The sequence below is a fragment of the Scyliorhinus canicula genome, chromosome 29 (assembly GCF_902713615.1).
Source record: "Scyliorhinus canicula chromosome 29, sScyCan1.1, whole genome shotgun sequence".
NCBI lineage: Eukaryota > Metazoa > Chordata > Chondrichthyes > Carcharhiniformes > Scyliorhinidae > Scyliorhinus > Scyliorhinus canicula.
The window spans coordinates 15,889,367-15,910,659 of NC_052174.1; the positions used below are offsets into that span (position 1 = coordinate 15,889,367).

The following is a 21,293-nucleotide window of genomic DNA, read 5'->3' on the forward strand; positions in this document are numbered from 1 at the left end:
TTTAGCGTGGCCAATCCACCTACCCTGCACATCTTTGAGTTGTGGGGGCGAAACCCACGCAGACACGGGGAGAGTGTAAAAACTCCACACAGACAGTGACCCAGGGCCGGGATTCGAACCCGGGTCCTCAGCGCCGTAGGCAGCATTGCTAACCACTGCGCCACATGCCGCCCTGTATTGACTGTTTTTAATCAGCTCAAATCTCCCATCAGTCTGAATCAGTCTCTCTCCCTCTCTCTGTCCTTAATTATAGAGTCCAAGAACTTCACTACTACAGATATTAGACCATAAGACAAAGGATGAGAATTAGGCCACTCGGCCCATCGAGTCTGCTCCGCCATTCAATCATGGCTGATATTTTCTCATCTCCATTCTCCTGCTGTCTCCCTGTAACCCCTGATCCCCTTATTAATCAAGAATAATTAGAGAAATAGGTTTATATTTTCTTGTCCCCCCCATCGTTCTTAAATAACAGATTGCTTTTTCAATCTCAAGAGACAATTTTTTAATCCAAAGCACTTTTAGCTAAAGTGCATGCAGTGTCCTCTGTGAAACCCTGAGCTGGAAAGCAGTACATTGTAGATATCTGTTCGCCTTTATTGCCATTATTTGTTTTGAATATTTTTATGTTTATATTAACTTTAGTAAGTTTGGTAAGTAAGTAAGCTTGGTTCATTGTTGGTTTGGGTATATAATGCTGGGTATATGTCCAGTTTCTTGACTGGGAAGGTCGAGTTTGCAATTTCCTGATTGTCATTTGCAACGTTACCTGCATCCCTTTGTAAAGAGCCCACACTATCTCTCACCGCTGCTTTTCTGCTGACATAATTGTAAGGAAAAATGTGTGAAGCTCGTGTTTGATTTACTGCTCATCTCTGAGGAGGAAAAGCCCCACCCCCACCCACCCACACTACCTGTCAGACATTAATTGTGAAAGCATAAAGGGTAGGCAGGGTCAGGGACTAGCTAGCAGGTGAAGATATTCGAGGATACGGGCCAGAGTTACAATCTGGCTTTTTTTTAATGAAAAGTGAAAATTTCTTAGTGAAGTTAGCATCTATGTATCAACAGCGCCCTATCAGACACCAGACAGACCACATACAGTAACAAGTCTGAGGTACATGTTAGTGAAGATATTTCCCAGCAATTGTCCATGGATTGCGGGTGTACACTGAGACGGGTGACCTCTTGAGATACCAGCCAGAAATGAATCAAACAAGCTTGATGATGTCCGAAACCTTGACAAGATTTGTGGCTTTACAACGTGAGATTTGCTAGCCAAGTGGTCTAACGCCTCACCTTGTCTTAGAAATGACGCTGGCAAAGGTGCAAAATTTACCCTGCAGGGTTGATACCATAGCTAAGGAATTATTTCAAAAAACGATGAAGTTGAGACAGTTTATCGTGACACTGTGTAAAGGGATGACTGAGACGTGACTGCATAGAGGAAACAATTGGCAGCACACTAATTAACTGCACTAATTAAAGATAACAGTGGCAGGAGGAAGAAGTATGTCGCTGGCAGCAAGATAGGTACAGAATCCATGTGGATTGGGGTCATGGACAAAAAGAAAGAAGGTTAGAAGTCATACCTCAGCTCTCATAATTCTGTAGGTTTTAAACTGCTTCTGGAAAAGAGTGGTCCTCAGGTGAAGGTGTGAGACTGGGGGAAAGCCATTTACAACAGCATTAGGCAGGATCTGGAGAGTGTTGACTGGGCGAGGATGTTTGAGGGAAAATCGACATCCAGCATGTGGGAGGCTTTCAAATGACCATTGATTAGAATTCAGGACCGGCATGTACCTGTGAGGACGGAAGATAAAGTACCCAGGATAACGAGGAATATTGTGAACCTTGTCAAAAAGAAGAAGGAGGGCAGCACGGTGGCACAGTGGTTAGCACTGTCCCAGGTTCGATCCCGGCTCTGGGTCACTCTCCGTGTGGACTTTGCACATTCTCCCTGTGTTTACATAGAACATAGAACATAGAACAGTACAGCACAGGCCCTTCGGCCCTCGATGTTGTGCCGAGCAATGATCACCCTACTTAAACCCACGTAACCCGTAACCCAACAATCCCCCCATTAACCTTACACTACGGGCAATTTAGCATGGCCAATCCACCTAACCTGCACATCTTTGGGCTGTGGGAGGAAACCGGAGCACCCGGAGGAAACCCACGCACACACGGGGAGGACGTGCAGACTCCACACAGACAGTGACAGGGCCGGGAATCGAACCTGGGACCACTGGAGCTGTGAAGCATTGATGCTAACCACCATGCTACCGTGAGGCCCCGTAGTTTGCATGGGTTTTGCCCCCCACAACCCAAAGATGTGCAGGGTAGGTGGATTGGTCACACTAAATTGCCCCTTAATTGGAAAAAAAGAAAAAGGAAGCATTCACAAGGTCTAAAAGGCTTCAGACAGATGAAGCCCTTGAAGAATATAAATCAAGTAGGAAGGAACTTAAGGTAGGAGTTAGGAAGGCTAAAAAGGGTCATGAAATGTTGTTGGCAAACAGGATTAAGGAAAATCCTTAGGTGTTTTATACATATCTAAAGAGCAAGAGGGTAGTCAGAGAAAGGGTTGGTCCATTCAAGGATATTGGAGGGAATCTATGAATGGAAACAGAGGAAATGGGAGAGATACTAAATGAATACTTTGCCTCAGTATTCACCAAAGAGGAAGACTCGGTGGATGAGGAGTATAGGGTAGAGTGTGTAGATATTCTGAGTCATGTTGATATTAATAAAGAGGAGGTGTTGGGCATCTTAAAAAGCATTAAAGTAGATAAATCCCCAGGGCCTGATGGGATCTACCCCAGAATACTGAGGGAGGTAAGGGAGGAAATTGCTGGGGCCTTGACAGTAATCTTTGTATCCTCATTGGCTACAGGTGAAGTTCCAGAGGACTGGAGAGTAGCCAATGTTGTTCTGTGAGGTAATGCACTTTGGAAGGTCCAATGCATGTAGGAATTACACAGTAAATTGGAGAATTCTTGCGAGTACTGACAGGCAGAGAGATCTGGGCATGTCCACCGATCACTGAAAGTAGCAACGCATGTGGATAAGGTGGTCAAGAAGGCATACGGCATGCTGGCCTTCATCGGTCGGGGCATTGAATATAAAAATTGGCAAGTCATGTTGCAGCTGTACAGGACCTTAGTTAGGCCTCATTTAGAATATTGTGCACAATTCTGGTCGCCACACTACCAGAAGGATGTGGATGCTTTGGAGAGAGTACAGAAGCAGTTTACTAGGGTGTTGCCTGGTATGGAGGGCGTCAGCTATGAGGAGAGGTTAGATAAACCCGGTCTGTTCTCACTGGAACGACGGAGGTTGAGAGGCGACGTGATAGAGGTCTCAAGATTATGAGTGGCGTGGACAGAGTGGATAGTCAGATGTACTTTCCTAGGGTAGGAGAGTCAATTACCAGGGGACATAGGTTTAAAGTGCGCGGGGAAAAGTTTAGAACAGATGTGGGAGGCAGGTTTTTTTACACAGAGGGTGGTAAATATATGGACCGCGCTGCCTGGGGAGGGGGTGGGAGCCGGTACGATAGCGGCATTTAAGGGGCATCTAGACAAATATATGAATAGGGTGGGAATGGAAGGATAAGGAGTCCCTAAGTGCAGACGGTTTTAATTTAGGCAGGAACCATGGTCGGCGCATGAGGGCCGAAGGGCCTGTTCCTGTGCTGTATTGTTCTTTGTTCTGTTCTTATACAAATCCCTGGTTAGCCCTTATCCTTAGGAAGAATATATTGGCCTTGAAGGGAGTGCCGTGTAGATTTACCTGAATGGACTGGAATGCCGAGTACCATTATGAGGAATGATTCTCCAAAGTAGAGATGTATTCCCTGGGTTAAGGGGTGATTTGATGTTTTAAGGGGAGCATCTCGGGTCAGATAAATTATATCCATTGGTTGGGAGGAGACTCGACCTGTGGGGAGCGAGGCACAGAATCTAAAAATTATTGCCAGACATTTCAAGAGTGGAATTAGAAGTTTGGAACTCTCTTCCGCGAGCAGCAATCAAAAAAAAATTTTTTTAGACTACCCAATTAGAGGGCAGCACGGTGGCACAGTGGTTAGCATTACTGCCTACGGCGCTGAGGACCCGGGTTCAAATCCCGGCTCTGGGTCACTCTGTGTGGAGTTTGCACGTTCTCCCCGTGTCTGCATGGGTTTCACCCCCACAACCCAAAGATGTGCAGGATTGGTGGATTGGCCATGCTAAATTAACCATTAATTGGAAAAATAATTGGGTACTCTACATTTATTAAAAAAAAAGAGTACCCAATTATTTATTTTTCCAATTCAGTGGCAATTTAGCGTGGCCAGTCCACCTACCCTGCACATCTTTGTGTTGTGGGGGGCGAAACCCAAGCAAACATGGGGAGAATGTGCAAACTCCACACGGACAGTGACCCAGGGCTGGGATCGAACCCGGGTCCTCGATACCGTGAGGCAGCAGTGGTAACCACTGCGCCACCGTGCCGCCCTCGCGAGCAGCAATTGATAAAAGATCTATTGATAATTTTTAAACTAAGATTGATAGATTTCTGTTAGCCAAAGAGATTAAAGGATGTGGCAGCTTTTTGGGATTTGGGCTGCATTAAATGGCAGAACAGGTTGAAGGGATTAAATAGCCTACTCTTGTTTCCATGTTCCTAGGGGAACCCATCACCCAAATAAGGGTGTACTATAGAGTATCGAATAGTGGAAGGGAATTCGAAGAAGTAATGTGTAGCCAAATCTATGGTGAGTAGCTGGAATGGAATAACAATTGTGACAGATATCAACTACCCCAGTTTAAGAAGAGACGAACCATTACAGGATCTTGTGATTATTGATTGATAACCAGAACAAATATGGAAGCAGTGCAGGAAAACCGACTGGTAATAGTGATCACAACATGGTAAGTTTTAAGATTAGTGTCAATGAGTGACATAAATAGGATAAAGATTAAGGAAAAGAGCACGTTATGATGATATATAAGGCTGGAGCTAAAGTAAGCACACGGGAGTTGGCGGGGGGGGGGGGGGGGGGGATGTATTTTAAAGGAAAGGGACAGGAAAGACTTTTTCCCCGAGTGGAACAAACCATTACAAGGGGACATAAATTTAAGGTAAATGGTGGAAGATATAAGGGGGATGTCAGAGGTAGGTTCTTTACCCAGAGAGTAGTGGGGGCATGGAATGCACTGCCTGTGGAGGTAGTTGAGTCAGAAACGTTAGGGACCTTCAAGCGGCTATTGGATAGGTACATGGATTATGGTAGAATAATGGAGTGTAGATTAATTTCTTCTTAAGGGCAACATGGTAGCATTGTGGGTAGCACAATTGCTTCACAGCTCCAGGGTCCCAGGTTCAATTTCGGCTTGGGTCACTGTCTGTGTGGAGTCTGCACATCCTCCCTGTGTGTGCGTGGGTTTCCTCCGGGTACTCCTGTTTCCTCCCACAGTCAAAAGACGTGCAGGTTGGGTGGATTGGCCATGATAAATTGCCCTTAGTGTCCAAAATTCTTCGATCTATGATTAACCTAGGACAAAAGTTCGGCACAACATCGTGGGCCTAAGGGCCTGTTCTGTGCTGTATTTCTCTAAAAAGTAGTTGGATATCTTTGAATGTAATCAGTAGAGGTTAATAGAAATGCATTCCAACAAAAGTGGGAAAATAAGCAAGCCAAGGGTAGATAGCCAGGAAAGAGATTCTGAAATCATAGCAAATTTGTAAAAACAGAAAGTAGATAAATAATAGTTGGTTACTCAGGTTGCGAAAAGTAGAAAAGATCAGTGTTGAGACAGCACCGTGGCACACTGGGTTAGCCCTGCAGTCTCACGGCGCCGAGGTCCCAGGTTCGATCCCGGCTCTGGGTCACTATCCGTGTGGAGTTTGCACATTCTCCCCGTGTCTGCGTGGGTTTCGCCTCCACAACCCCAAAGATGTGCAGGGTAGGTGGATTGGCCACGCTAAATTGCCCCTTAATTGGAAAAAATGAAATGGGTACTCAAAATTTATAAAAGAAAAAGTCAGTGTTGGGACCACGGTTTAGAAGACATTAGGAGATTTCAGACTGGGCAGCTTGATTGCAAATGAACTTTAACATAGATAAACGTGAGGTGATGCACTTTGGTTGGAAGAATAGAAACAGCACATACATCTCCGATAATAAGAAACTGACGGGTTAAAGAGCAGGACCCAGGAATCTAGCCCAGAGGCTAGTAAACAATTCAAATGCTAACAAAGCAATGGCGGTTATTGCTACAGCTTATAGAAGTCAAAAGTAGTGAAGTTATGTAAAAGGGCCTTGTTCAAGCTAGATTTAGTAATGTGCACGGTCTTGGTCCTGACATTATGAAAAGGCGTAGAGAGGCACAAGTTGATTAATTAAACGATTTAGATAAAGGGACAAATGGTATAATTGCTAAGTCTGCTGACGACCCAAAGATAGGTAGGTGAGTAAGTTGTGAAGAGGACATAAGGAGACTATAAGGTGATGTGGATGGGTTAAGTGAGTCAGCAAAGATCTGGCAAATCTTTTAAAAATAAATTTAGAGTACCCAATTCATTTTGTACAATTAAGGGGTAATTTAGCGTGACCAGTCCACCTACCCTGCACATCTTTGGGTTGTGGGGGCGAAACCCACGGGGAGAATGTGCAAACTCCACAGGGACAGTGACCCGGAGCCGGGATAGAACCTGGGACCTCGGTGCCGTGAGGCAGCAGTGCTAACCCACTGCGCCACCGAGCTGCCCTGATTCCGCCTCATTTTTATGTGCGTGTGTGTGCACGTGGGTGTGTATGAATGAAACAAAGGTTTAAAAGGACAGTACAGAACTGAGGGATTTTTATTATTTTGTAGGATGCCTCAATTTAAAAGTAAATTTGATAAATTCTTTGATGTCCCTCCCAAGTTCTGCCACATAATCTGAAATTCTCTTAAATCCGATGATGCCACCAGTAAGGAGCATGCTACAACTGGAATCTCTCCTGGCTTGAGTTCTCCCATAGAGAGAAGTGAGCAAGCGGTCCTGGCTTTGAGATACTCTGGTCATAACGTCACTTCACTTAACGTAACTCGCTTCATCTTCCCTTTCTAACACCTTAGCAGCGACACCACTGCTGTTTGGTCAGAGAGATCATAGTCACAATTCCATGTCCTAACTACTTGGCGAGCATTTATGCTGTAATCTTATCCCATTGGTGCTGACTCAGTACATTCCTGGGGTTTTATGCATGAATCCTCTTCCTTCTGCAAGGTTGAATTTATTGTTTAATGATGTGGGAAAGAAATAGTCTGAGTCGTGCCTTTCGAGCGCAGACTGTGACATTAATGTGGCAGCAGCTGCCTGTACTGATAGGAACCATGCACCTGAAGCTATCTTGACCACAGCTTTCTGTTTGTGCTAGCAGAGGAAGCTTGTAGTATTGCTGATGAAAAACGAGACATGCAGTCAAATCTTTTCATTTTGCACTCATCAGGTATAAGAATACCCAATTTCAAAGGGAGCAACAGTTGATGCTGAAGTTTTGTTGTGTTCACCGTGTTGAAGTGTTGAGCATCTAACGCTGACACATTTCCTTTGCTTACCGGGGCAGGTGCTGTGCAAGATTCAGTGACTCAAGATGCCCGCTGGTGTGTACTATTCAGTGCCATACTGTGCCATCTTCGTTTTGCCGATCCTCCTCATGGATGTACCAGCTGCAGAGGGATTTGTGTGCGCAGTAAGTCTAGCTCAAAAATGAACATTTCGAAAATAATCTATTTTCCCTCACCCACTGTCCCACACTGGAAAAGAGTAGAGGCTTATGTATTATGTGCTGGCCTGCAGTGAGTGAGCGCACTGCTGATGTAATATTAAATTCTACACCTTCAATCATGGGTCTGCACTAACTCAGTTGAACTCAGAAAGGAACAGTGATAGTGGCCGTAGAAATCAATCATTTCATTAAATGTGAGGCCTTGTAAGTAATTCAGGGAGAAAAAGCAGGCTGCATGGAGATATTAATATACAATAATCTTTATTATTGTCACAAGTAGGTTTACATTAACATTGCAGTGAAGTTACTGTGAAAATCCCATACTCTCCATATTCCGGCGCCTGTTCGGGTACACAGAGGGAGAATTCAGAATGTCCAATTCACCTAACAAGCGCGCCTTTTGGGACTTGTGGGAGGATCAGGGTCCCAGGTTCGATTCCCCGCTGGGTCACTGTCTGTGCGGAGTCTGCACATTCTCCCCGTGTCTGCGTGCGTTTCACCCCCCCACAACCCAAAGCTGTGCAGGCTTGGTGGATTGGCCATGCTAAATTGCCCCTTAATTGGAAAAATGAATTGGGTACTCTAAATTTATTTTTTTTAAAACTATGCCCCCTAGTAATTGCCCCTCTACCGTGGGGAAAAAACCTCTGACGATCCACTCTGTCTATGCCCCTCATAATTTTGTAGGCCTCTATCAGGTTGCCCCTCAACCTCCTTCGTTCAACCTCTCCTCAGAGATAATGCCCTCCGTACCAGGCAACATCCTGGTAAATCTCTTCTGCACCCTCTCTATAGGAACAGAAGTTGGCCATTCAGCCCCTTGAGCCTGTCCCATTCAGTGAGATCATGGCTGATCTGAGGCCTGACTCCTGCCTATGGTCCATATCCCTTCATATTTTTGCTGAACAAAAATCTATTTACCTCAGATGTAAAATTGGTCCAGCTTCGGCTGCTGTTTATGGGAGACAATTCAACCCTCTACCACCCTTTGAGTGAAGAGGTTCTTCTGAGCATCCCTCCTGAACGATCTAACCCAAGTTTTTAGCCCATGCTCCTAGTTTTAGAATCTCCAACTAGGGGAAATAGTTTATCTTTATCGACCCTGTCTTTCCCTCTTAGTATTTTGAATACTTTGACAGCAGTCAAACAGGAAAGTAGAATTGAGACCACAATCAGCCATGATCTGCTTGAATGGTGGAGCAAGCTGTAAGGGACAAATAGGAATACATGACATAGGAGCAGAAGTAGGCCATTCAGCCCCTCTAGCCTGCTCCACCATTTGCTATGATCATAACTTCTTATTCACTGCAGTGACTTTCCCCCCACACTTTCCCCATGTTCTGTAAAGTAAGAAGTCTTACAACACCAGGTTAAAGTCCAACAGGTTTGTTTTAAATCACTAGCTTTCGGAGCACTGCTCCTTCCTCAGGTGGCGACTTTAACCTGGTGTTGTAAGACTTCTTACTGTGGTCACCCCAGCCCAACGTCGGCGTCTCCACATCCTATTCTGTCAAGCAATTGGCATTCAGAAATCTGTCAATCACGGTTTTAAACATACTCAATGACAGGCGTATTCCTGCTTCTAGGATCCTACATTGGGACGGCAATGGTTAGCACTGCTGCCTCCAGAGTTCAATTCCGGCCTCGGGTGACTGTCTGTGTGGAGTTTGCACTTTCTCCCCGTGGGTTTCCTCCGGGTGCTCCGGTTTCCTCCCACAGTCCAAAGATGTGCAGGTTAGGTGGATTGGCCGTGATAAATTGCTATATGTGTCAAAAAAGTTAGGTGGAGTTACTGGGATAGGGTGGAGGTGTGGGCTTAAGGAGGGAGCTCTTTCCAAGAGCCGGTACAGACTTGATGGGTTGAATGGCCTCCTTCTGCACTGTAAATTCTATGATTGTGTAATTAAAGAAAAATGAAATGAAATGAAAATCGCTTATTGTCACGAGTAGGCTTCAAATGAAATTACTGTGAAAAGCCCCTAGTCGCCACATTCCGGCGCCTGTCCGGGGAGGCTGGTCTGGGAATTGAACCGTACTACTGGCCTGCCTTGGTCTGCTTTCAAAGCCAGCTCTTTAGCCCTGTGCTAAACCAACCCCTAGAGAAAGTCCCACGGGCCTTTTGAGCATTGCAGTATTCTGTGAAAATGTAGTAATGTTATTTTGCAATTGTAACATATTATAATTTGAAGCAATATAAAAAATCAAATATTTTACATTTTTCTGTATTGCAACGCATCCATCGTCCGCCTTGCTAACTGAGGTACGTCCTCCTGCCTCCCACAGGCAATTATATTTCCAGGTAAAATCCCGCTCAGTCCAAAAACCTTTTCAACCGCTCTTATCATGCACACCTTCTGAAATTGGTTGCTGTTGTCGGAAGAGCTTTTGTCTGTTTCTGATGCAAGCTTGGTGCTAACATTGCATTTCCTAACACGAACAGAAGGCGAAAAAAGCAACATGTTAATAGTCACAAATAATGGGTCTGTTTCTTTACACAGTACACAAACAGTACGCCCAACAACACCATGATCTTTGAAGACCTGCCATCAATGTTCGGTTACCAGCTGCTAAAGGAGGGGCTTCAGGTAGGTTTATTGCTTTCACTAAAGAACGAGAATCAAAGGAGGAACTTGCATTGCGAGAGTATCTTTCACAAACACAGCATGTCCCCAGAGTGGGAGGAAAAGAGCGAAACATGGGGAGGGACAAGGCAGACAGATTTCGCCACAAGTCACAATCCACCTTTCAATTCAGACCATTTAAACTTTCACATTGCAAATAGTGTCAGCTGTGCTCCGTGGAGTTTCCTCCTGCCTCTGGGTCAGAAGGTTGTGAATTCAAGTTCCGCTGCGGAAACCTGACCACAATTCCGAGTGAACGTCATAGGTCCAGCACTTGGGGTGTGCTGCACTGTCAGACGAGTCTTCCTTTAGATGAGGCACCCCAGTGGTTAGCACTGCTGCCTCACAGCTCCAGGGTCCCAGGTTCGATTCCCGGCTCGGGTCACTCTGTGCGGAGTCTGCACCTTCTCCCCGTGTCTGCGTGGGTTTCCTCCGGGTGCTCCGGTTTCCTCCCACAAGTCCAAAGATGTGCAGGTTAGGCGGATTGGCCAAGATAAATTGTCCCTTGGTGTCCAAAAGGTTTGGTTGGGTGACGGGGATAGGGTGGAGGTGTGGGATTAAATAGGATCCTCTTTCCAAGGGCTGGTGCAGACTCGATGGGCCGAATGGCCTCCTTCTGCATTGTAAATTCTATGATATGTCAACTCAGGTGGATGTGAACGAATCTTTGGGATTATTTGGAAAAGAACAGGGCTGATCTAACATTATCTGACTGATATTACGGAGTAATATTTATCCCTCGACCAATACCTGAAACAGATGATCTGATCTTTATTTCATTGTTCGTTGGACATTTCTGGGTGCAAATTCTTCTTCCTTATGTTACAGTATTGACAACATTTTAAAAGTGCTTGATGGATTGTGAAGCTTACAGTTGGGAGCGGTGCTGTATAAATCAACGGGAGAATATATACATATTACATTTTTATAAAATTTAGAGTATCCAATTCTTTTTTTTTCCTATTAAGGGGCAATTTAGTGTGGCCAATCCACCTAATCTGCACATCTTTGGGTTGTGGGGGCGAAACCCACGCAGACACGGGGAGAATGTGCAAACTCCACACGGACAGTGACCCAGAGCCGGGATCGAACCCGGGCCCTCAGCGCCACAGTCCCAGTGCTAACCACTGCACCACCCATCAAAGGGAGAATATGTGCACGCTTTGGGAGAATTATTTTATTACTGGGCTTTAGTTAATTGTAATATTATTAACTTTGCCGATGGAGGTGGCACTGCTGCCTCATGGCGTCAAGGTCCCAGGTTCAATCCCGACCCCAGGTCACTGTCCGTGTGGAGTTTGCACATTCTCCCCGTGTTTGAGTGGGTCTCACCCCACAACCTAAAAGATGTCCAGGGTAGGTGGATTGGCCACGCTAAAGCTGCCCATTAATTGGAAAAAAAAGTCAGCGTTTTAAAATTTATTTTTGAACTTTGCTGATGAGAATTCTGGTTACTCTGGTGAGGTTCCGTGCAGATTCTCGCAGTAATTATCCCACTCGTGTAGAAATGCAACATTGTCAAAAGAAAAAGAGAAGGTCCCACGGTTTGATTTCTCCCCTCCAGAGCAGAGATGAGCATGGATAATTGGACAGTCTTTTATATGGATGCGGTCACGTTCCGCCTTTGTCCCTCAGGAAATACTGAGTGTTTCAGACAGATAAGAGACAACTCCATCGTAACTGCTGGCGGCCCAGTCTCAAGAGCAGCTTTTCAATTAGGAAGGGCAGCACGGTAGCATGGTGGTTAGCATAAATGCTTCACAGCTCCAGGGTCCCAGGTTCGATTCCCGGCTGGGTCACTGTCTGTGCGGAGTCTGCACGTCCTCCCCGTGTGTGCGTGGGTTTCCTCCGAGTGCTCCGGTTTCCTCCCACAGTCCAAAAGATGTGTGGGTTAGGTGGATTGGCCACGATAAATTGCCCTTCGTGTCCTAAAAAAAAAAGTAGGGCAGCACGGTGGCACAGTGGTTAGCATTGCTGCCTACGGCGCTGAGGACCTGGGTTTGAATCCCGGCCCTGGGTCACTGTCTGTGAGGAGTTTGCACATTCTCCCCGTGTCTGCGTGTGTTTCGCCCCCACAACCCAAAGATGTGCAGGTTAGGTGGATTGGCCACGTTAAATTGCCCCTTAATTGGAAAAAAATAATTGGGTACACTAAATTAAAAAAAAAGTAAGGTTAAGGGGGGGGTTGTTGGGTTACGGGTATAGGGTGGATACGTGGGTTTGAGTAGGGTGATCATGGCTCGGCACAACATTGAGGGCCGAAGGGCCTGTTGAAAATGAAATGAAATGAAATGAAAATGAAAATCGCTTATTGTCACGAGTAGGCTTCAATGAAGTTACTGTGAAAAGCCCCTAGTCGCCACATTCCGGCGCCTGTCCGGGGAGGCTGGTACGGGAATCGAACCGTGCTGCTAGCCTGCTTGGTCTGCTTTAAAAGCCAGCGATTTAGCCTTGTGAGCTAAACCAGCCCCTGTTCTGTGCTGTACTGTTCTATGTTCTATGAAAGAATTTGGTTTCCAACTGAAAGTTAAAAATATTTATCTTTTGAGGGGGGGGGGGGGTTGATTTTTTTTGTTTGGCTATGGGAGGGAGGAGAGGGGTGGGCATGGGTGTTGATGTGGTGGGGGGGGGAGGAGAGGGGTGGGCAAGGATGTTGATGTGGTGGGGAATGCTGGTGTGGCGCAGTTGGTTAACTGGAGATGGCGGCAGACATCTTGGGGAGGGCTCGGAGGAGTACGGGCCAAGGACCGAGGGAGGGCTGGGTAAAGAAGGAACATGGCTGACTGGCAAGGATGGAATAAAGGGCTGAGGTGTTCGGGCCGGAAAGTGGAGCTGAGTCCACAAAAGATCAGCCATGATCTCATTGAATGGCGGAGCAGGCTCGAGGGGCCAGATGGCCGACTCCTGCTCCTAGTTCTTATGTTCATGGGAAGGGAGCGGGGATCACAGACGGGTATAGGCGGTGCTGTCCTTGTCTTTGGCAGGGTGGGTACAGGGTGGGTACAGGCAGTGCTGTCCTTGTCTTTGGCAGGGTGGGTACAGGGTGGGTACAAGCGGTGCTGCCCTTGTCTTTGGCAGGGTGGGTACAGGCAGTGCTGCCCGTGTCTTTGGCAGGGTGGGTACAGGGCGGGTACAGATGGTGCTGCCCAAGTTTCTGTTCATATTTCAGAACCTTCCCATCTGTGTTCCCGAGTCCTCCTTTAGAAAGGTCAGTGGGGTGGTTTCGAGGTCTGTGTGGGCAGGGAAGGCCCTGCGGGTGAGGAGGGTGTTTCTGGAAAGGGATCGATGATGGGGGGGAGAGGGCTTTGCTGAGCCTATTGAATTACTTCTGGGCAGCAAACATCGCAACGGTTAGGAAATGGACGGTGGAGGAGGGGTCAGACTGGGGTCGGTGGAGGGGGACCAGTTTGAGGGCACTGTTCTTGGCGTCCCTGCCATTCTCGCCGGTCCGATACTCCGTGAGCACAGTGGTGGTATCAGTGTTAACGGTTTGGAACCAGTGTAGGCAGCACCTCGGACTGGAAGGCAAGTCTCTGTGGGCAGCGATATGTGATACCCGTAGGTTAGTGCCAGCGGGACTTGACGTGGCGGGGGTCCCGAAGATGGCGACAGGTGAGGATAGAACACTTCAGGGACTTGTTTGTGTGGGAGGAAGGTTTGCGGAGCTCGAGGAGGAGGAGGAGCTCGGGGAGGAGGAGGAGCTCGGGGAGGAGGAGGAGCTCGGGGAGGAGGAGGAGCTCGGGGAGGAGGAGGAGCTCGGGGAGGAGGAGGAGCTCGAGGAGGAGGAGCTCGAGGAGGAGGAGCTCGAGGAGGAGGAGCTCGAGGAGGAGGAGCTCGAGGAGGAGGAGGAGCTCGGGGAGGAGGAGGAGCTCGGGGAGGAGGAGGAGCTCGGGGAGGAGGAGCTCGGGGAGGAGGAGCTCGGGGAGGAGGAGGAGCTCGGGGAGGAGGAGGAGCTCGGGGAAGAGGAGCTCGGGGAAGAGGAGCTCGAGGAGGAGGAGCTCGAGGAGGAGGAGCTCGAGGAGGAGGAGCTCGAGGAGGAGCTCGGGGAGGTGGAGCTCGAGGAGGAGGAGCTCAAGGAGGAGGAGCTCGGGGAGGAGGAGCTCGAGGAGGAGGAGGAGCTCGGGGAGGAGGAGGAGCTCAGGTAGGAGGAGCTCGGGGAGGAGGAGGAGCTCGGGGAGGAGGAGCTCGAGGAGGAGGAGCTCGAGGAGGAGGAGCTCGAGGAGGAGGAGCTTGGGGAGGTGGAGCTCGAGGAGGAGGAGCTCGGGGAGGAGGAGCTCGGGGAGGAGGAGCTCGCGGAGGAGGAGCTCGGGGAGGAGGAGCTCGCGGAGGAGGAGCTCGGGGAGGAGGAGCTCGAGGAGGAGGAGCTCGGGGAGGAGGAGGAGCTCGGGGAGGAGGAGCTCGGGGAGGAGGAGCTCGAGGAGGAGGAGCTCGGGGAGGAGGAGCTCGAGGAGGAGGAGCTCGGGGAGGAGGAGCTCGAGGAGGAGGATCTCGGGGAGGAGGAGGAGCTCGAGGAGGAGGTGGAGCTCGCGGAGGAGCTCGGGGGTGTACCAGTTGCTGAAGGGAAACAGGTTTAGGTAGCTGCAGGTGAGGGACTTTGTTAGCAAAGAGATGCCGTCCTTTTCGGAGCTGCCACCTCCAATGCTGCAGGACAAGCGAAGAGGTGGTGCGGCGGAGAGAGAGAGAAAGAGAGGGGGGGGGGCACCTTGTGCGTACGTTCTGGGCATGTCTGAGGTTGAGGAGGTTTTGGAATCGGTTTCAGATGTAATGTCTGAAATTCTCGGCAAAGGGGTGGCTCCGATTCCGGAGGTGCCGATACTCAGAGTGTCTGAAGATCCCGGAGTTCAGGCGGGCAGAGAGGCTGATGTCCTGGCCTTTGCCTGTCTGATAGCTCAGATAGTCAGCGGGACTCAGTACCATCAAAGGCAGCAAGCGTGTGGGTGAGTGAGCTGGCAGAATCTTTGCACCTGGAGAAAGTTAAGTTGGCCATCCGGGGACTGGAAGAGGGGTTCACCCTGAGGTGGGGGGGGGGAGGTGGCTGGGATGAAAATATTTCTAAAAGTGTATCTTTCAATTGCTGTAGGGTTATCTGATACTTGCAAAGCCTGACAATGCCTGTGAGCCAATCGCACCGCCTCCTTCAAACACCACCACTCACGACTTCATCGTTCTGATTCGCAGATATGACTGTAATTTTGACATCAAGGTATGTAGTTGGGAAATACCAGCTGGGAAATGTTCCATATGTATTACAGCTAAATGTATGAAATACGTGGACGATATTGTTAATGCATTGTCAAAGCTGAGATGTCTCTCTTACACAGCAGGGGCCTGCGCAGGGCTGTGACGATTAGGGTTAGATTTACAAAGCGGAAGGAGCAGTGAGATTTTGTACGCCTGTTCACATATCACTGAGCTCAGACTGTCGCACCTCAAGGTGAATCTTCACCACGCCCTGCCAGCCATTATGTTATCCTCTTTCTTCTGAAGCTGGTGCTGGAGGTGAAGGATGTTATTGCTGCAGCAGTCACCCATTACCATTTGCAGCGGTTTTACTGTGGACGCTGCATCCTCCAGAACCATTCAGCCCATTTAGTTTGCTGCTCTTTCCAAGAGCAATCAGTTGGCCCCACTTCCCGGATCTTGGCCCGTACCCCTCTAATGTTTTCTCCGTATCCCACTTTGAAAAGCTACGATTGCAGTCACCTTTGCCACCCTATCCAACATTGCATTCAAGATCACATCAGCTTGTGGCATTAAAACACTTCCCGTGTTGCCTCTGATTCTTTTGTCAATCTGCTTAAATCTGGGCCCTCTGCTTAGCGACCACTCAGCTCTTCAACAGCATTTCTCTTGATTTCGCCCAAACACCTTCATAAAAGGGGCTGGTTTAGCACAGTGGGCTAAACAGCTGGCTTGTAATGCAGAACGAGGCCAGCAGCATGGTTCAATTCCCCTACCGGCCTCCCCGAACAAGCGCCGGAATGTGGCGACTAGGGGTTTTTCACAGTAACTTCATTGAAGCCTACTCGTGACAATAAGCGATTATTATTATTATAATAAAATAATCTCCTGTCTTTCTGTGCTTCTAGAAGAATAACCCAGCTTTGGGCAGCACAGTGGGTTAGCCCTGCCGCCTCACGGCTTCCAGGTCCCAGGTTCGATCCCAGCCCTGGATCACTGTCAATGTGGAGTTTGCACATTCTCCCCGTGTCTGCGTGGGTTTCACCCCCACAACCCAAAGATGTGCCGGGTAGGTGGATTGGCCGTGCTAAATTGCCCCTTAATTGGAAAAAATTAATTGGGCACTCTAAATTTATTTTAAAAAAAAGAATAACCCACCTTTTCCAGCCTGTCTACGTAACTGTAATTCTTTATCCCTCGAACTATTCCAGTAAACCCCCTCTGCTACTAAAAGTACTGATATTAATCTGACTGCCTGGAGTTCCTCGCTCTACCCTGCTCCCCTTGTTTTGAAGAAAGGAGTAATAGAGAGTGCACCAGTTCTCAGACACAGCCCCTGCATCTAATGGCGAATTGATAGATTATGTTTAGCTGATCCGCAATTACTTGTCTTATTTCCCGAAGCAACGTTGGCTGTCTCCCATCTGGAATGGGTGCTTCGCCTTTGTTGTGCCTACAAACGTAGCAACAAAAGTAAGGAGTGGGCCAATCACCTCCACCATTTAGTAAGATCATAGCTGATCTAGCAGTAACCTCAAATCTGCCTCCCACCTGCCCTCGATAACCTTTCACCCCCTTTGCTGACCAAGAATCGATCTGCCTCTGCCGTAAAAATATTTAACGATCCTGCTTCCGCCAAGAAGAGAGTTTCAGAAACGCATGTCCGTCTGAGAGGAAAAAAATTCACCTCATCGAACTTTTAAGTGGGCGGCCTCTTGTTTTGAAGCAGTGACCCCTAGTTCTAAATTCTCCCACAAGAGAAAACATCCTCGCCACACCCAAACCCCTCAGGATCTTGCATTCCATTCAAGCCGCCTCTTACTCTTCTGAACTCCAGTAGATACAAGCCAAACTTCTCCATCCTTTCTTCGTAAGACAACCCTCCCATTCCAGATATTAGTTTAGTAAACCCTTTCTCAACCGCTTCTGATGCATTTCCATAGTTCCTTAACCAGGGTGAACTGTACTCCATACAATACTCACACATCTGGTCTCACTCCTGCCCTGTACAACTGAAGCATAACCTCCCTACTTTTGTATTCAATTCCCTTGGCAATAAATGACAACGTTCTATCGACCTATTTATCCCAGAAACTCAGATTCAGGGCATCACGGTAGCGCAGTGGTTAGCACTGCTGCCTCACGGCGCTGAGGCCCAGGTTTGATCCCGGCCCTGTGTCACTGTCTGTGTGGAGTTTGTACATTCTCCCCGTGTCTGCGTGGGCCTCACCCCCACAGCCCAAAGATGTGCAGGGTAGGTGGATTGGCCACTTTAAATTGCCCCTTAATTGGAAAAAATGAATTGGGCACACTAAATTTATTTAAAGTCGGGCAGCACGGTGGCGCAGTGGGTTAGCGCTGCTGCCTCACGGCGCTGAGGTCCCAGGTTCGATCCCGGCTCTGGGTCACTGTCCGTATGGAGTTTGCACATTCTCCCTGTGTTTGCGTGGGTTTCGCCCCCACAACCCAAAGATGTGCAGGGTAGGTGGATTGGCCGCACTAAATTGCCCCTTATTTAGAAAAAATGAATTGGATACACTAAATTAATTTTTTTTTTAATTATTTAAAGAAAAATATAGTTGATATAAAATAACTTTAATTTGTCTAACTGCCTAAGGGCGACCAGCAGCACAGAATGGGCTGTATTTAACTGTTTAAGGGCCTGCGGTAGTGAGGAATGGGCTGTATTTAACTGTTTAAGGGCTTGCGGTAGTGAGGAATGGGCTGTATTTAACTGTTTAAGGGCTTGCGGTAGTGAGGAATGGGCTGTATTTAACTGTTTAAGGGCCTGCGGTAGTGAGGAATGGGCTGTATTTAACTGTTTAAGGGCTTGCGGTAGTGAGGAATGGGCTGTATTTAACTGTTTAAGGGCTTGCGGTAGTGAGGAATGGGCTGTATTTAACTGTTTAAGGGCCTGCAGTAGTGAGGAATGGGCTGTATTTTTTGTTGCAGGTGCTTCAGGCACAACGGGCAGGATACAAAGCTGCAATCGTTCACAATGTCGATTCAGACCAGCTGCTTAGTATGCGCTCAACCAACGGTAGGTTCCAACTCTTCACTATTGCAAAACAAATGTCATTTGATCATTTCTTTGGCACTTTCCTGGGGTGATTTGCTTCCATTCCCGTTTGACAGGCCCTGGGTCGGCTGTTGAGACACTGCCCACATGTAGGGTTGGTGGTTTTTGAAGGGTCTGGCTCCTTCGATATTGTCCTGTCAAACACTCCCGAGACAGGTACAGAATAGGGTTAAATATAGAGTGAAGCCCCCTCTACCTTGAGAAGATGGTGGTGAACTGCCTTCTTGATCCAAGCGCTGTAGGTACATCCACAGGGGGCAGCAGGTAGTACAGCGGTTAGCACTGTTGCTTCACTGCGCCAGAGTCCCGGGTTTGATTCCCGGCCTGGGTCACTGTGCAGAATCTGCACGTTCTCTCTGTGTCTGCGTGGGTTTCCTCCGGGTGCTCCGGTTTCCTCCCACAAGTCCCGAAAGACGGGCTGTTAGGTGAATTGGACATTCTGAATTCTCCCTCTGTGTACCCGAACAGGCGTCGGAGTGTGGAGACTAGGGGCTTTTCATAGTAACTTCATTGTAGTGTTAATGTAAGCCGACGTGTGACACTGATAAAGATTATTATTGCCTTGAGAAGGTGGTGGTGAGTTGCCTCCTTGATCCATGTGCTGTCGGTGCAGGCACAGTGCTGTTATGTAGAAACTGAGGTCCTGGAAGCTGACGGACTGATATTGGCAGGGATTGTGGAAACAGGTCAACATTGTAGGGATCCCGGAGTGGGGCAGAGGGGTGAATGTTCAGAATCGATTGTTGGCTGACATTTCATTTAATTCTGCAGAGGAGATCCGACATCAGATAACAATCCCGTCGGTGTTTATCGGGGCCCGTGCATCCCACTTTCTCGCGTCTCTGTTCACCTACGATAAAGAGTAAGTGATGAACGGCACACGTTAGTTCTATTATATCATGGTCATTGTAAGCATCTATATAAATGCTGGAAGTGACATCTTTCAGGACATGGATCAGCAATTCATCATTTCCCAAACCTACTTTCAAATTCTGACTCGGCATTCCCGTTTGACTCTGACTCCTGCTCCCTGCAAGCCAGGGAATTTTCCCAGGATGACCCAACGCTCCAAAATTAAGTGTACTTCCGCTGTGGGAAGATCCACGAGCTGTTGCCACAATCTGCCAGTTCATGGGATGTGGGCGTCGCTGGCTGGGCCAGCGTTTGTTGTCCATCCCTGAGGACATTTAAGAGTCAACCCCATTGCTGTGGGTCTGGAGTCACATGTAGGCCAGACCGGGTAAGGACGGCAGATTTCCTTCACTAAAGGACATTAATGACCTAGATGGGTTTTTACAACAATCGACAATTGGTTTCATGGTCATCATTAGACTTTTTATAATTCCAGATTTTTATTGAATTCAAATTCCATTATCAGCCCTTTTTAAAATAAATTTAGAGTACCCAATTATTTTTTCCCAATGAAGGGGCAATTTAGAGTGGCCAATCCACCTTCCCTGCACACCTTTGGGTTGTGGGGGCGAAACCCACGCAAACACGGGGAGAATGTGCAAACTCCACACGGGCAGTGACCCAGAGCCGGGATCGAACCTGGGACGTTGGCGCTGTGAGGCAGCAGTGCTAACCACTGTGCCACCGTGCTGCTCTCCATTATCAGCCCTGGTGGGATTCACACAGAGCATCACCCTCGGTCTTTGGATTACCAGTCCAGTGATAATACCCCTTCGCCATTGCCTCCCCTTTGTATATCTGATGCATTAATGTATAATGGCCCAGAGGTGCTCTGACCCTTACGTCTGTGCGCAGTTGGGCTCAGAGTCCCACATCGTTTACCCATGGTCTGTGTCTGCCTGCGGGTGGCTTTTTCAATGTTATTTTCTTCCCCTTGCATTCTCCTCTCCTTCACAGACGTTGCAAAACAACATTTGATTTCTGGAGTGCTGGCATTTACACTAACAAATCAGTAAAATGTACAGTCACAAGTTAATTTCCAAATATAAGAAGGCGCAGAGCAAGATGGAAATTCATTGTCACAGCAAATTGTAATACCGGGAATTCTCTGCCCCGGGGGAGGGGGGGCCCAAGGGGGATGGGAAGTTAATTCCTTCGCTGAAGCCACTTGTGGCTAGGTCAGAATTAATTGTCCACCCCGATTAGGTCACGTGAAGGTGGGTGGCATTGCCCACCTTGACCGCTGCAGCCCAGGTGGCGTTGAGTCATGGGGGGGGGGGTTTCCCAGAATGTTGACCCAGCGACAGTGAAGGAACAGCCGATATATTTCCAAGTCGGAGGCAACATGGTGGCGCAGTGGGTTAGCACTGCAGCCTCTCTCCCCGTGTCTGCGTGGTTTTCACCCCCACAGCCCAAAAGATGTGCAGGATAGGTGGATTGGCCATGCTAAATTGCCCCTTAATAGGGCAGCATGGTGACCTAGTGGTTAGCACAATCGCCTCACGGCGCTGAGGTCCCAGGTTCGATCCCGGCTCTGGGTCACTGTCCGTGTGGAGTTTGCACATTCTCCCCGTGTCTGCGTGGGTTTCGCCCCCACAACCCAAAAATGTGCAGAGTAGATGGATTGGCCACGCTAAATTGCCCCTTAATTGGAAAAAATAATTGGGTACCCTAAAATTATTTAAAAAAGCACTGCAGCCTCACGGTGCTGAGGTCCCAGGTTTGATCCCGGCTT

General features: G+C 48.1%; 1 protein-coding gene across 2 annotated transcripts in view; it reads left to right on the forward strand.

Moving 5' to 3' along the window:
• Window positions 1-1,046: 1,046 nt before the first annotated feature.
• LOC119958352 (E3 ubiquitin-protein ligase RNF167-like) overlaps window positions 1,047-21,293 on the forward strand; it is a 66,344-nt gene continuing 46,097 nt past the window's right edge. Inside the window, exons 1-7 of one of the 2 annotated variants that reach the window (XM_038786801.1) lie at window positions 1,047-1,117; window positions 4,676-4,762; window positions 7,604-7,729; window positions 10,264-10,350; window positions 15,467-15,589; window positions 18,520-18,607; window positions 19,418-19,508. In XM_038786801.1, the coding sequence (XP_038642729.1) occupies window positions 7,631-7,729; window positions 10,264-10,350; window positions 15,467-15,589; window positions 18,520-18,607; window positions 19,418-19,508 (488 nt within the window). In that variant the 5' untranslated portion in view covers window positions 1,047-1,117; window positions 4,676-4,762; window positions 7,604-7,630. The other variant, XM_038786802.1, reaches the window with a different exon arrangement.